Raw genomic sequence first — 16,481 nt, forward strand, 5'->3', positions numbered from 1 at the left:
GACAGGGCCAGAGGACCCGAGCCCCACCAGGCAGACACCAGGCCGAGCCGACACACGCCCAAGCGCCCAGCCCCCGATACCAAGGGCCCCAAGCGCGCCGGCAGGCAAGGGCACACCCCACCAGGGGGCCGCGCGATAGGGGCGCGATGCCAAGCACCCCCAGTTGTATCAAAGAGGGGGCAGTCCGAGTCTCGGCCTAACAAATACCCATTCATACACATACACAATCACACTATCCCAACCTCAATCTCACATTCATTCACTCAAAGACATACAATAACGATACATTTCATTCTTATTCCCGATACACACTCTATACCCCCCAGGTCCAAGACATGTACCCGCCCTCTACAGGGGGCAGCCCATGCCCAAACCCAGGAGGTAAACCCATTCATTCTTGAGTGGAGAAGAGCCAATACCCCAGACCCAGCCCAGGCCATGCCCCGCCGACAGGATACCCCCCCACCATGAAGAGGACACGCCACCGACCACCCCCACACACCGCCAACAACCAAGCACGCACCCCCAGCCGACCGCCCGCCAGGCCCCGGCAGCCACCCCGGCCAGCGGGCCAACCATGGCACCCAAGAGCCAAGCTCAGGGGGTCCAAACAACCCCAGGGAGAGCACAGCGCCAGCACCGCCCATGGCAACCCGCAGACCCTGAACCCCCACATAGTCCTGGTCAACACCCGACGGCCTGCCCTTCTCCCGGACCCCACCCCCGGAATGGCAGTCAGGGAACTAGGTGGGTAGGAAGAGGAGAAAAAAATAAAATAAAATAAATAAATAACTAAAAATAAGACCCCGACACATACACCCCCACCCCTAGATGTGCTGTTGATGTGTGTTGTTGTATAGTGCCATTAAAAAGGAAAGAAGAAGGAGCAAAGGCTGGCATGGTGCCAGTTTCCCCTCCACCCCAACTCTATCCAAACCCTAGTGTCTAAATGCAACCGTTGTGAGCACAGGCACAGGGGGTGAGAGTAAGGTCATCCCACCACCCATAGCCATGTGCCCACCTCAAATTCCTATATATGAATGTCATGAGGATGTTATGAATGAATGTCTAAGGTGTACAATAAAATTGAGTCCCAGGTGGCTATGGTCAACAAAGATGTAAAATTGTTGCAGCACACCCGAACCCAAACAACCCTAAATGTATGGAATTGAAATGAAGAGGGTGGAGGTGCATGGTGAGGGATGGGGAGAAATAACTGTGAGAGCAAATGCTCCCACAGGGGGTCAGCTCCCCCACTGACCCAACCGCCCCCCCCCCCAGCCCCCCAAGGTCCACCCAGGGATTGAGGCCAAGACACCTCTCCATCTGGACCGACCGTCAGGCCCGCTGAGCTCCAGACCAGAGAGGGACAGAGCCCCGAGGGCCGCCAGAAGCTGCACCAGCAGCCTACACACCCGAGGGCCACCAGGACCCCCACAGATCGCAGTCAGCCCGCTACCAGATGGAGCCAAACCCCACCAGGACGACCCGGCCAAGAGCGCCCGCCCAACCGCCGACAGTGCCAGGAAGCACCGGGATCGAGCCCCCACCACAGGAAAGGGGCCAGCCAGCCGGCCATGCACAGTCCCGGGCCGCCCCCAAGGACATCCACCCCATCCCCACTCCAGAAGAAATACTACACCCACCCCTCATTCGGACATCTCTCAAAACACATAGCACACTAGACACCTAGGCTGGGTCAAACTACCCCCTCCTAGGGGCTACTGGTCACGCCCCCAAACACCCAACCCCCCAGCCCATGACCCACAACCCACCAGCGAGCCGAAGGCCCCCGCCCAGAACCGGGCACCAGAACGCAAGCCGGCCCAGAGCCCGGCAACCCGCCCGCCAGAGCCCAAGATCCCCGAACCCCACAGGCCCAAGCCCGGGGGCGACAAGCCCCCAGAACCCCAAGCCCCCGCGCCCACCCCGAACCCACATCAGCACAGCCAGGCTACCAGATCGGTGACCCACGACCGCCGCCATAGACCACCTGAGGGCCTGCATGCAGCCACCAGCAGACATCCCCCAGAACCACCCAGGCCCTCCCCAGAGGGAAAGCAGTGCCCCCCTGCCCAGGTACCCCCAAGAGCCCAGCCCCCGGCAACCCCCCCGGGGCCCCAAACCCATACACCCACCTCCACATCAACCCCAAGGCCCCACAAGGTCAGATCCCAGACTACCCACCCTCACTATGTAACGGAGCCGATCAAAGGAGCCCACAGAGATTGATCCAATGTGTCGGCAGATGCTGTTTCAAGACTAATATGATCTAACAGCAGATTTTTATACTGATTAATACTAAGATTATTTTTATTTTTCCAATTCAGGAGTATGGTTTTCTTTGCGATGCATAAGGCAGTGAAAATCATGCGACATGTATTTTTTTCCAGGGTAACATCTTCCAAGATAGCCAATAAGCAAACAGACGGAGAGAGTGGAATATTACATTTCAGACATTTAGACAAGTCTTCACAAACCTGGACCCAGAACCTCTGAACGGGTGGGCAGAACCAGAGTGCATGGATATAATCATCAGGAATATTGCCTGTGCACTGTGAGCAGTTGTTAGATGATGTAAATCCCATCCGAAACATTCGCTGACCTGTATAATGTACTCTATAAAGAACTTTATACTGTATTAATTGTAAGTTGGAGATTCTAGTCATTTTAAATGTTCTTAAACATATTTGAGACCAGGTGTTTTGGTCAAAATTGATTGATAAATCTGACTCCCATTTTGCAACAGGTAACATTATGGAGTCATTGATTCTAGACAATTTCTTGTATATTTTAGATAATAATTTGGGGGATTTAAGATTAAGGAACTCTAACACACATATTGGTGTTTCTAACAAAGTTTTATTAAGCTTAAATTTCTTTTTTATGATAGACTTAATTTGTTGATATTGTAAGAAGTATTTATTTTCAATGTCAAATTGTATTATTAAATTATTAAATGGAATAAAGTCTACACCTTCATATATGTGTTCCAGACGTTCAATTCCCTTGACTCTCCAACCTGGGAAATTTAACATATTATTTTCTTGTAGGATGTCAGGATTGTTCCAGATGGGTGTATGTCTACAGGGGAGTAGTGAAGATTTTGTCATTTTCAAATACTCCCACCATGCTGTCAGAGAAGAGCTAATACTGATGCTTTTAAAGCAAACATGTCTTTTTATATTTGTGCTAATAAACGGTAGATCTGAAATCTTAATATTATTGCATAAAGTTTGTTCTATGTCTATCCAAGTTTCATCTAATGTATTTGGATTTAACCACTTTGAGATATATTGTAACCTATTGGCTAAATAGTAGTGATAGAAGTTGGGAAGTTCTAACCCTCCGGTATCTTTAGATTTCTGTAATGCTTTTAAGCTAATACGTGGAGTTTTGTTTTTCCAAAGGAATTTAGATATCAAAGAGTCCAGTGACTTAAACCATTCAGTTGAAGGTTTATTTGGAATCATTGAGAATAAATAGTTTATTTTCGGCAGGACCATCATTTTTACTGAGGCAACTCTTCCCATAAGTGATATGGGCAGAGATTTCCATCTAGTAAGATCATCTTCAATGTTCTTTAAAATTGGGATATGATTCAATTTTATTAAGTCTTCTAATCTAGGAGAAATATTAATGCCCAAGTATGTAATGTTACCTGATTGTAGTCGTTCATTGAGAGGGTTTAACTTCTAATGCGTGACCCAACCAATAGAAAGTGAAGCATTATTCTAGTTAAAAGTAGAAACTGAGTAAACGCTCCACGAAAGAAGACTAATTATATAATTGCTTACATGTCTCTCTGTCCGAGTTTATGCTTGTTTACAAAATATCTCATAAACAACTGAACAGATTTTATTAAACTTTCAGAGTTCAATCATTGGATGCACAAATTCTGATCAACTGTTGGAGCCAAGACGGCTGCGACAGTTAGTCTACTACAACCAACACCAAATGGCTCTAACTCTTTCCATGTTACAGATATTAAACTAAAATGAGAATTGGTAGTAGCTGAGCGTCATCCCCAACATAAATTCTGAGTGCTAACAGATTGAGCAACATTTCTGTTTAAAACTTTAGCATACAAGTTGAGAAGCAACGTGCATCGTTTCAAGAAATGCTCCTTTTTACTTAAGCGTTTTGATTGGCAGGACATTGTGCTCATTTCTTCATTTTAAATTAAAATAAGTGTCCAAATGTTCAGAGTCAGAGTCAGAGTTTCTTTATTGTCATTCGCACCTCATGTGGTACATGTGGTGGAGCGAAATTATGTACACAGGGTCCCAGTTACATCCAACAATAAAATGTATAAGAAAAACAGTAATAACATCTAAGATATGAACAAAGAAAAACATCAACTAAATATACACTAAGCACTCATAACATAAAACATTGAACATCAGCACAAACATGAACATGAGTCTGTGAGCAGATGAGCAGCATGAACACATCAACATTGAAACAGATCAGCAGCAACATGATATGGTTTTTCACTGTGATTATTCTGGTTAGAGATTCATGAGTCTAACAGCCTCAGGGTAGAAGCTGTTCCTCAGTCTAGTGGTTCTACACTTAATGCTCCTTAACCTCCTTCCTGAGGGGAGTGGGGCAAAAAGTGTGTGTGCTGGGTGGGTGGGGTCCTTCATGATGCAGGTGGCCCTCTTCCTGCATCTGGAGGTGTAGATGTCTGTGATGGTGGGGAGACTGACTCCAACAGTCTTCTGTGCAGCCTTCACCACTCTCTGCAAAGCTTTTCTTTCTGCAGCTGTGCAGCCTCCATGCCACACGTTGATGCTGGAGCACAGGATGCTCTCCACTGCACACCTGTAGAAGGAGGTGAGGACTGAGCTTCCCAGACCAGCTCGTCTCAGCCGTCTGAGGAAGTAGAGTCTCTGATGAGCTTTCTTGATCAGGCTGGTGGTGTTGTTGCTCCAGCTGAGGTTGTCATTCATGTGTACACCCAAGTACTTGTAGCTGGAGACCACTTCCACCGCAGATCCTCTTATGTTCAGGGGGGTGTAGGTGTTTTTGTTCCTTCTGAAGTCCACAATCATCTCCTTTGTCTTCTTCACATTGATGTGAAGGTTATTCTCTCTGCACCAGCTCTCCAGGTGTTCCACCTCTTGCCTGTAGCTGGACTCATCATTGTTTGTGATGCATCCCACCACCGCTGTATCATCTGCAAACTTTACAATGTGACAGCCTGGATGGGTAGCTGCACAATCATATGTGAGCAGAGTAAACAGAAGGGGGCTCAACACACATCCCTGAGGAGAGCCAGTGCTGAGGGTTATGGTGGAGGAGGAGAGGTTGTGGATCCTCACTAACTGTGGTCTGTTTGTTAAAAAGTCTAGTACCCAGTTGCAAATGGAGGGGCTTAGTCCTAGTGTGGATAGTTTGTCCATCAGGGTTTGGGGGATCATGGTGTTGAAGGCGGATGTGAAGTCCACAAAGAGCATACGGACGTAAGAGTTTTTCTGCTCCAGGTGGTTGAGCGCAGTGTGGACCACAGAGGAGATTGCATCCTCTGTTGATCGGTTCTCACGGTATGCATACTGATGAGGGTCCTCGTTGATGTTGATGGTTGTTTTGATGTGAGTCATGACCAGTTTTTCGAAGCATTTAGCGACTATCGGGGTGAGGGCCACTGGCCGATAGTCATTCAGACCAGTCACTGTAGAGCTTTTTGGGACTGGGATGATGGTGGCAGTCTTCAGGCAGGTTCACTACTAATACTAAAAATATGTACACAAGGATCATATTTCATTGTCAACGTTATTTCTACTAAAGTTTAATGTTGTATGCCTTGTTCTCGTAAACATATTAGCTGTACACCACAAGAGTTTTGTGTGACATTACACGAAGAGATTATTTTACTGATAATGAAAGTTTAAGAAGCAGCTGCAGAAAAAAAAATTATAGTCTATAAAAAAACGGTCTAAACTTCCTTCTGAAATTTAAACCTTCACCAAACTAATTTTCTCTCACAGAATTTAAAAGTGATATAATTTGCTTCTCTTTAGTTTTCCATATGAGCTTGACACTTTAAAAGTAGCAAACATTTGTACCATTATTTTTTTGAATCCGTGAATCATCTCGCTTTTAACGTTTCACACGTTTTTCTAATGACTTTAGACATACAAACAAACAAAAAACAAGCTTCACTTTGTACAACAGATTTCATATTCTGTACTTTTTATATGCAAATTCAGTACTTCTGTGATTTTACATCAAGTTCTCATTTTAGTTCCTTTTTTTTACCTCTTTTAATCTCTCCACCTCCCGCCTCAGAGAGCTCACCAGACTCTCCTGTTTCTTCCTGGCTTCTCTCTCTAGTTCCAGCTCCTACAAATAAACAAAAACCATCATCACAAGGAGACCGGCATCCATTAAGAAACACAAACTCACAACTAAAACTCAGCTGTTTCAAAATGAAGTGGATTTTCTGGTAACTCGGCATACCATACTAGCCTGTCCAGCTTCCCTCTGTGCCTCAGCCAGCAGCTCCTCTGCACTCTCCAGAGTGTCCTGCAGGACGTCCACCTGGAACAATAGAGTCTCTCGCTCCACCTCCAGCCCACGCAGCTCCTGCACCACCTCATCATAGCTGGCCTGCAGCTCCAGCTACACACATTAATTATAAATCAGAAAAAGAGGAAAGTGAGCGCTCGCCAAGCTCTCTACAAAATATGGGAGGAATGTGTGGATCCACAGCCATCGCTCCATATGTGCGGAATTATTTTGAACAAATATATTTTCTTGGACTTGAAACTGAACAATACTCTAAACAACTCTAAATAACTTTCATATTTAAAAAAGACAGCAAGAATAATAGTTACCATTTCTGGAAGTCCCATGAGGAGATCCTGGTCAGACTGGAGAAATGAAATAAACACGTGTTTGGGTTAGTTTACCGAACTATTAAAAATATGACCATTTTAAGAATATCACTAATATCAGTTGGCAGGGCAGTTCCATTATTTAGGATATTGTTGAATCAAACAAACAAAAAAACAACATAAAATGATTTTTATTCACTGGATTTCATTTAACCAAAAGTAAAAGTAAATTCTGAAGACTGATTTAACTTTGTTCGATAAAAATCTGTTGAGACAATTTATCAATACTGTCTGACATTACATTTATTTTTATTAATGCTTTAGCCAGTGATCCCTTCAACACATCTAAGCACCTGTAAACACTCCAAAAGAAGCCCTTGCGATGGATGTTTTTTCTATTTTTTTCCCCCTAAATAAGTGCCTTAATCACAAAATATTTTAAGCTTATTTTTATGACATATTATTTTATTATTAACCTTCATTTAACCAGGCAAATCCCAACTGAGATCACAGATCTCTTCTGCAAGGGAGGCCTGGACCTGAAGGCATGTTTTTGGTCTGTAGGAGGAAACCGGTGTACCCGGAGAAAACCCATGCAAACTCCACACAGAAAGATCCCAGGTCCAACCGGGGATTGAACCCAGGACTTTCTTGCTGTGAGGCAACAGTGCTAACCACTGAGCCGTCGTGCTGCCAAAAATCATCCTTCAGAGAGAAATGATGATTAGATTTTTGAACGACTCATAATTCTGCTAAAAATTGATGGAAAGCACATGTTCTGCATTTACAATAGTTAAAAACGTTGTTTTATCAAGGTCAATGTTCTTTATCGTCATTTGCAATTATCGTCATTTGCAATTATCGTCATTTGCATCGCATGTGGTACATGTGGTGGAACTAAATTATGTACACAGGGTCCCAGTTAGAGCCAACAAAAGTATAAAAGGTAAAAGAAAAACTAATAAGATCTAAAATATGAACTAAGAATATGCTAAACGCTTAATTGTGCAAAAACAGTAATACGTAGAACAACAGCAGCACGAACACGAGTCTGTGTGAGCAGACGAGTACGAACGAATACAGCAGCATGAAATGAATCAGCAGCATGAGATCAGCAGCATGAAATGGGGGGGGGGGGGGGGGGGTGCAGAGGTTAGAAGATGGGCTTGTGATTGGAAAGTTGCAGGTTCACCTCCCGGTACCGTCAACATCAAAATGTGGGTGGAAAAGGTGAAACACCCACACCTCCCTCCACCATCATTTGCCCCACTCTGGGCCCCTGAGCAAGGCCCTTAACCCCCACCATCTGCTCCCTAAAGAGGTTTCTCTTGAAAATGAGTTCTAGTGGCTCATTGAGATTACCTGTATAAATAAAGGGTACATGAAAAAAATGAAAAAAACATATGAAAAGAATCAGCAGCTGAGATCAGCAGCACGGATAATCAGCAGCACATAATCAAAGTGGCATTACAGTGATTTTTTTCTTCTTTTATGACACTATAAATGACTGTAGCTGTAACACACATGATGGTGGTAAAAAGAGCACACTGTGTCTTGTTCTCGTGTTGCAATGATCCTGGGTGGAGCAGATCAGCAGACCGGATTGTTGACAGGTGTGGTGGTGTGGCTCACCTGGCTGTCAGTCGTCCTCTTCAGAGTACCTGTTCGGCTCTCACTTCGTGTCAGGCGCCTGGATGAGCTCTCAGTCTGGGGAACAAAAACGAGGTGGAGTCCAAACTTCGCATCAAATCCAGCCACAGCAACATAAACAAAGCATGCTAATAAACAAGCTAATAATGAGAAGTAGGACTGCGGTAAAGGGCCTGAAGATGACTACTGCGTTTAGCTCGGACTTAGTTTGTCAAAACAAATGACCATACTACATATTTGTTATCGTTGAACTGTTTTAAATGCTGTTCAGCACCAGTAAATATTAGCTTTAGCTTCAACATTAAGTGACGATAAATGCTGGCCGTGATTTTCTTCTCCTTCGCTCACCTCAATGATGCTCCGGAGAGACTCGTCTTCGCTCAATCCCCGAGAAAACGCGCGTTTCCTCGGGGAACCATTGCCGTCCAGTGCGGCTGAATGCATTTTCCGCGATTTATCTGAAGCTACCGTGTCTACTGGAGACGCCTTAGGTCGGGTGTTGTTTGGCTTCTACGCAGCAGCGGCGCGCGCTGGCCAAGCCGTCATCTACGGAAAACCGCAAAGGACAAACCGTGTTTTGAGAAAACTCAAAGCTCGAGTTTACAACCACAGAGACACATTTTAACTTTCTACAGCTCTCATAAACACATGACCACTTCCGCGTGATGAAGTCAGTCATTAACCAGAGCTGCCAATGATCTGGTGAGTTTAAATGTTTATGGTTTTTTATAACACATTTACAAAGTATCATCATTTTTTCATTCATTCATTCAACCTTTATTTATACAGGTTAATATAATTGAGCCACGGGGACTCATTTACAAGAGAGACCTGAATTCTTTAACAAAGAGTGATGATAACAGTGGATAACAACGACAACAATAGACAGTAATAAAAGAGGCATGTCACAAGAAAGGTTGGTATAACAAAGGTTTTCCATCAGGTCATGTGACATAAGAAAAACTCAATTTACGGGCTTAAAAACTACTATTATCTAAATATTTTTACACATTTTTGAAGGCGTCTTTAAATTCATTCTCCTTCCACTCATCTTGACTGAACTTCATCATGTCTGTTGGTCTGTAATGTTATCAGTCTGTGGGGTGTGGGGTTCCATAATCAAGTTCAAGTTGTGTTTGTTCGTCATATGCAAGGTTAACACAACACAAGGTTAACAGTGCAATGAAATGCTTAGGATGAGAAGAACCGATATGACTCGCTAAAAAAAAAAATCAAAGAACAAACCAAAAAGAAAATATTAAAAGCATACAATAAGGTACACCAAAAAAAGTACCAAAAAGTGAAAAAGTAATTCAAATGTTTACAACGTCCTAAAGAGAGATCATATTGAGCAACACCATGATAGATTATAATGGTGCAGCAAGGTGAATTTGAATGAATAAGTATTTCAAGGTAGTAATATAAGCTAAAATGCATATGATACACACACACACACACACACACATATATATACATACGGTATATACTGCACATAAGCAACATATACCACACGGGCTGTGTGACAGGTTATTGCACAGGTAGTGACATAGAGATTGAATTATTAGTTAGTTATTGCCAGTTCCATTATTTATCGAGAGTTCAGTAGTCTGACAGCTTGTAGGTAATAGCTGTCCTTCCATGTTTTTGTACACGATGGCAGACTCCTGTATCGTCTGCCTCAGTGTAGTAGACGGAAGAGTCCTTGTGCTGGGTGGGTGTGTTCCTTAATGATGTTGCGTGCTTTACGAAGACATCGACTGTGGTAGGTGTCCTGGATGGTGTGGAGACTGCTACCAGTGATTAATTGAGTTCATATTGGGTTTAAACAGTTAACGTAGAATAACATATTTATTACATTGTGTTAATTTTGAAAGTTTGTGAGCTGAGATGAAGAATATTTGTAAAATATGTCTGTGAATTCCCAAGGGAATAGATGGATCTTATAGTTTCAAACACAAAACACAGGAATGGTGCTTGTCAAGGTGAGGTGAACTTTTTCTGAGGTGAGGTGTTCCCCTTCACCCATCATCCTCACTGTGAAGCATGGTAGTGGCAGCATCATGGGTTGTGGCTGAGCCTCGGCAGCCAGCCTTGGAAGGTGCATGAAGGTGGAGGACAGTGGTGGGCACAGCTAACCAAAAAGTTAGCTTTGCTAAAACGTTTTCTGCTAATTAAGATATTAGCTTAGCTAACACTAAACAGCAAAAAAAAAAAAAATAATAATAATATTGAAAGCTAACGCTAAACCGTTAACCACTAAGACGACTGTCAGTCTACTTCACACGTCTTTGTCTCTTTCCAGTTGAAGCTGCATCGACCACTCAGGTCTTGTCACATGTACACGTAGTAAGTCAATAGCGTGCCTTCAGCTAGCTACTGCTGCCTCGACCAGTCACATCTTGTTACGTGCACATCTAGTAAGCCAGTGTGTGTCTAACAAACTGTCTGAGACACACCCACAACAGACAGTAACATGCTTGTGAATTTTGATAATGAAGTTGGCGAAACCTAATTCAGCAGAAGTTAATTCCACTAATGGTTTCGAAAGAAACTAGTTTTCACCTTGACATTGAAGAATTTTGATTTATTTTTGTCAAACGTCCACTGTATATGGGCAGTTGTGGCTGAGTGGTCAGAGCAGTCGTCCTCCAATGGGAGAGTTGGGGGTTCGATTCCACCAGCAGTCACTTGTTGAAGTGTCAATGGGCAAGACCCTGAACCCCTCATTGCTTCTGATGTGTGTCCCATCAGTGTATGAATGTGATCTAAAGCTCTCATTAGTCTCTATAGAATAATTTGTTCAGATTATCTTTGTAGAAATGTACAAAGACCATGACTGGTTTATAATAGGGGCAGGTGGCACAGTGGGTAGAGCTGCTGCCTCTCAGCAAGAAGGTTACCAGATTGAATCCCAGCTGTGGGGGCCATTCTGCGTGGAGTTTACATGTTTTCTCCAGGTACTCCAGTTTCCTCCCACAGACCAAAAACATGCATGTTAGGCTGATTGGTTACTCTAAATTAGTTTCAACAACTCAGTGGTTGTCTCCTTTGTGTCTACGTGTCCCTATGATGGACTTGCGACCTGTCCAGTTTGTCCCCCACCTCTCGCACAGTGATGGCTGGATCTGGGCACCAGTGACCCCCCGTGACCCGAAAAGGAAGAAGTGGGTCAAAGATGATGGATGTATGGATGATTTATAATGGCAACAAAAAGGTAAAACATCCAAGGTGGTGAATAATTTTATAAACATTACATTTTCAGCATTTTCTCAATCCCACCTGCACGTCTTCCACGGAGGAAGCGGAGCCTGGGGACTCTGGGTCGGGCCCTCCAATCTCTGGTGCTGAGGTCATCGAGGTGGTTAAAAAGCTCCTCGGTGGCAGGGCCCCAGGGGTGGATGAGATTCGCGCGGAGTTCCTTAAGGCTCTGGATGTTGTAGGGTTGTGTTGGCTAACGCAACTCTGCAATATTGCGTGGACATCAGGGGAAGTTCCCTGGATTGGCAGATCGAGGTGGGGGTCCCCCTATTCAAAAAGGGGGACTGTAGAGTGTGTTCCAACTACAGGGGGATCACATTCTTAAGCCTCCCTGGTAAGGTCTATTCGGGGGTTCTGGAGAGGAGGGTTTGTCGGATAGTCGAACCTCGGATTCAGGAGGAGCAGTGCAGTTTTCTTCCTGGTCGTGGAACGCTGGACCAGCTCTACACTCTCAGCAGGGTCCTGGAGGGTGCGTGGGAGTTTGCCCAACCGGTCTACATGTGCTTTGTGGACTTGGAGAAGGCGTTCGACCACGTCCCTCGGGGAACGCTGTGGGGGGTCCTCTGGGAGTATGGGGTACCAGGCCCTTTGATACGGGCTGTTAGGTCCCTGTATGACCGGTGTCAGAGCCTGGTCCACATCGCCGGCAGTAAGTCGGGCTTGTTCCCAGTGAGAGTTGGACTCCGCCAAGGTTGCCCTTTGTCACCGATTCTGTTCATAACTTTTATGGACAGAATTTCTAGGTGCATCCAAGGTGTTGAGGGGATCCGTTTTGGTGGCCTTAGGATTGTGTCTCTGCTTTTTGCAGATGATGTGGTCCTGTTGGCTTCATCAGATCGTGATCTACAGCTTTCGCTGGAGCGGTTCGCAGCCGAGTGCGACACGGCCGGGATGAGGATCAGTTCCTCCAAATCCGAGGCCATGGTCTTGAGCCGGAAAAGGGTAAAGTGCCCTCTCCGGGTCAGGGAGGAGGTCCTGCCCCAAGTGGAGGAGTTCAAGTATCTTGGGGTCTTGTTCACGAATGAGGGAAAAATGGAGCGTGAGATCGATAGGCGGATAGGTGCAGCGTCTGCAGTGAAGCAGGCGCTGTACAGGTCTGTCATGGTGAAGAGAGAGCTGAGTCAAAAGGCGAAGCTCTCAATTTAACAATCGATCTTCGTTCCTACCGTCATCTATGATCATGAGCTTTGGGTTGTGACCGAAAGAACGAGATCTCGGATACAAGAGGCCGAAATGAGTTTTCTCCGCAGGGTGTCTGGGCTCTCCCTTAGAGACAGGGTGAGAAGCTCGATCATCCGGGAGGGACTCAGAGTAGAGCCGCTGCTTCTCCACGTCGAGAGGAGCCAGTTGAGGTGGCTCGGGCATCTGTTTAGGATGCCTCCTGGCGCCTCCCTGGTGAGGTGTTCCGGACATGTCCCACCGGGACGAGGCCCAGAGGAAGACCCAGGACACGCTGGGGGGACTATGTTTCTCGGCTGGCCTGGGAACGCCTTGGATTCCCCCGGAGGAGCTGGCCCAAGTGGCTGGGGAGAGGGAAGTCTGGGCCTCCCTACTTAAGCTGCTACCCCCGCGACCTGACCCTGGATAAGTGGAAGAAAATGGATGGATGCATTTTCAGCTGGGTTTCAGCTTCCTCAGCATCTTTCAGCAATCATTTAGGATTTCCACATCTCAGTTCAAACACGTGTTAAAAATAAAACAAGCACATAAAACCTGGCAAACTAGCTGTTTGTCAGGAATATATTTTATATATATATATATATATATATATATATATATATATATATACTGTAGATATATATATATATATATATATTATATTTAAAGGCCCGAAAATCAGAAATTTTTGCAAAACCAGCTAACCAAAGGACTAACATTTTTTTAATGTTTGACAATAAAGTGATGATCAATAAAGTTGAAAAACATTTTTAAAAAGCACAAGTGAATAAAAATATGCAAAATATACAATTTTGACTGGTACCATTAATTGTCCAACTTGCACCTTTTCCAGTGCATGTTAATGATTGACATTTCTGAAACACACACTGACATCCCTGTTACTTCTGCCAATTTCTGCATAATTTGTAGAATTTAATCCAGAAATTAGCTGTTTTTATGTCATTTTAAGGACTTACTTAATAATCAAATTAAGCAAATTAAGTTAAATTGGCATCAAGCAGCCTGTTGAAAACGTCTATGAACAGAAACAAAAAAATTTATGTAAACACATTTATAACGAGGTTGTTGCTGTTTTAATTTATTTACTTTGTAACTGGAACATGGCTGCTTGTGTTAAAGACAGATATTTACTTTAAATGATCAATGTGCAGAGAACTAAGTACAGTAATTCCTGTTTTACTGCCCAGTTGGCCCAGTTTGCCTCTCCCAGGTCAAACCAACGGGCTGAGACGTGAATGCTCTGAAGCTGCTGCAGCTCTAATTTCCACCAGCAGGTGTCAGTAAAGAGTCAAAGATGCAACACAGGAAACTCGAGGTCAAAGGCTACAATTTTAGTTTAAGTGATATTTCTTCCACATAAACGAAACAATAAATAAATCACATTTTCATTTCCCTTTTCTGAAAAATGATTAAATACAATAGTTCTATACACTATTTAGTCTATTTGCCATAACGTAGACCTCAGGTATAAAAGATCAAAACAATAATAATACTCCTGAGTTAGGTTTAGATTTATGCTTCTCAACTTTGTACTTAAAAATATCAAATCTTCTAGTTATTTATGGCCTTTTTGATTCGGCTTGGAGAGGATTCCATTTGAAAACTTCACAATAAAGTGCAGCAGCGGGTTTCTTGTTCAAATATGCCACAAAATGTTCATAAGCGTATGATTTATGGTGTGCACAGGAGAGAGAGGAAGAGGAGAACAAAAATCATGACGCTTTGTTTTATTAATGCACCGTTAAAAATTATATATATATATATATATATATATATATATGAGCCGTTCTCTGCCATAATAACTTCCCTAGTCTATTTTTTTCAAAGTGAGGCATTGTTGGTGCACTGTAAAACATGTATCCTCTCATAAGAGCGCGCGCACCCTCCCTTCTCTGTCCCTCTTGACTTGGTGACAAACCTAAAAGCCTTTTGTTGCAATCTTAGCCAATGGAGACGGATTACGACACCGGGCAGCTGAGATATATAAAGGAGCCCCCTTTTTTGAGCGCACTTGCACATTTTTTTTTCAGTGACACTTCTGAACATACACATACACACACACACATGCACACACACACATACACACACCTCCATCGACTAAACTGAACACAGGACCCCCCTCAAAAGCACCCATTATTTTACATGTGAGCGGGATATGCATCCATCAGGCTGATAATTCACCTTCCAATCAAAAGCTGGGACCCACCGGGACGCACTTTTTTTAACTTAAGAATTCCAGGTGCAGAAAGAAAATCTCCTTTTTTTTTATTTATTATTTTTACTTTTTTACTGGATGCCTGTCAGTGAATCTGCGCTAAGAGGAGCGGCTCAGCTCCGAGGAAGGATATAAAAGCAGGATTAAGTTTATTCCTTTTTTTGTTTGTTTGTTTTTAATTTTTAATTTTTTCCTGTTCTGCGCCTCATCATGCCGAGATCCAACTTTTTATTGTGCTTAGTGGTGCTGATCTTCCTGGGACTGTCAGGGAGCGATGAGCCCAATCTGCTGCTGCCTCCTGCCAGCGAGACGCCCACGGATGCTGCTGGGGTGTCCCTGCTGGACGAGGACGCCGCCGGTTCGCATGAGTGCTCCGCCTGCGTGTGGAGGGAGCAGAGCAAAGTGTTGCGACTGGAGACCATCAAGTCTCAGATCCTGAGCAAGCTGCGTCTGAAGCAGGCGCCCAACATCAGCCGGGAGGTGGTCAACCAGCTGCTGCCCAAGGCGCCGCCGCTCCAGCAGCTCCTGGACCATCACGACTTCCAGGGGGACGCGTCGGCCCAAGACGAGTTCATGGAGGAGGATGAGTACCACGCTACCACGGAGTCGGTCATCACCATGGCCTCAGAGCGTGAGTAACACTGCCTCAAACTCAGCAGAGATGGTGTCTCCAAGTGCGCGCTCGCCGCGCGTAATCCAGGAGCGGATCTTGTTCGGGTGGCCCGCGCATCCTGCTCAGGCTCATTCAAATTATGTCACTTGAATTTATTTTGTGGAAGGAGTTCCCTTTAAGTCTCTGAAGCTGTCTGATAATATTAGACAAATGACGCTGTTGCCCACAGCTGTCAAAATAAGGATTGTGCGTAAATACGCGTAACTTGCAACAAGCAGCTTCTGCAGAAAGACAATAAGAATACAGCTGGAGCAGAGTGTGCAGTAGCTGTCCTGTTCAAACGATCTCTTTGTTGACATGTTGGACTGAGAGGAAACTCGCGGCCTGCTTGAATGTCAAGTGCATTTTAATAATTACGCAACATTTGCCCAAGTCTTATTTTGGATCAGGGAGCCTTTTGAATCATGGTGTAAGCCTATGACGTCCTACACGACAATTTGCTCACCATTTCATACTTTACTCAGAAATCCAACCACCACCACCACCTCCTCCTTGGAGTCTGGTGAAGCTGTGCCCCATTGGTCCTTTGTGGGAGCTTCTACCGGTTTCCCTGCTGCTCACAGCAGCGTCAAGAACTGTGTCCAAAAAGCTGCCATTAGCAACCACACTGCCCCTCACCCCATGTAACTCTGTCTTTGTGATGCTATTAGTCACCCGACCCATC

At 44.6% G+C, this 16,481-nt stretch overlaps 2 protein-coding genes across 3 annotated transcripts in view; one reads left to right on the top strand and one right to left on the bottom strand.

The window, feature by feature from the left end:
- Positions 1 to 9,015, bottom strand: part of si:ch1073-456m8.1 (leucine-rich repeat flightless-interacting protein 1) — a 15,799-nt gene extending 6,784 nt beyond the window's left edge. The window contains exons 1-5 of the mRNA XM_037679634.1: positions 8,841 to 9,015; positions 8,475 to 8,549; positions 6,843 to 6,878; positions 6,466 to 6,627; positions 6,265 to 6,348 (exon numbers count right to left, since the gene is read on the bottom strand). Coding sequence (XP_037535562.1) covers positions 6,265 to 6,348; positions 6,466 to 6,627; positions 6,843 to 6,878; positions 8,475 to 8,549; positions 8,841 to 8,936 — 453 coding nt within the window. The 5' untranslated portion in view covers positions 8,937 to 9,015. The remainder of the gene's footprint in view (positions 1 to 6,264; positions 6,349 to 6,465; positions 6,628 to 6,842; positions 6,879 to 8,474; positions 8,550 to 8,840) is intronic.
- Positions 9,016 to 15,354: 6,339 nt separating this feature from the next.
- Positions 15,355 to 16,481, top strand: part of LOC119412604 (growth/differentiation factor 11-like) — a 30,032-nt gene continuing 28,905 nt past the window's right edge. For both annotated transcript variants that reach the window (XM_037679636.1, XM_037679635.1), the window contains exon 1: positions 15,355 to 15,775. In XM_037679636.1, coding sequence (XP_037535564.1) covers positions 15,355 to 15,775 — 421 coding nt within the window. The remainder of the gene's footprint in view (positions 15,776 to 16,481) is intronic.

This window comes from Nematolebias whitei, chromosome 7, assembly GCF_014905685.2.
Source record: "Nematolebias whitei isolate Nwh7 chromosome 7, NemWhi1, whole genome shotgun sequence".
In the NCBI taxonomy this organism is placed as follows: Eukaryota; Metazoa; Chordata; class Actinopteri; order Cyprinodontiformes; family Rivulidae; genus Nematolebias; species Nematolebias whitei.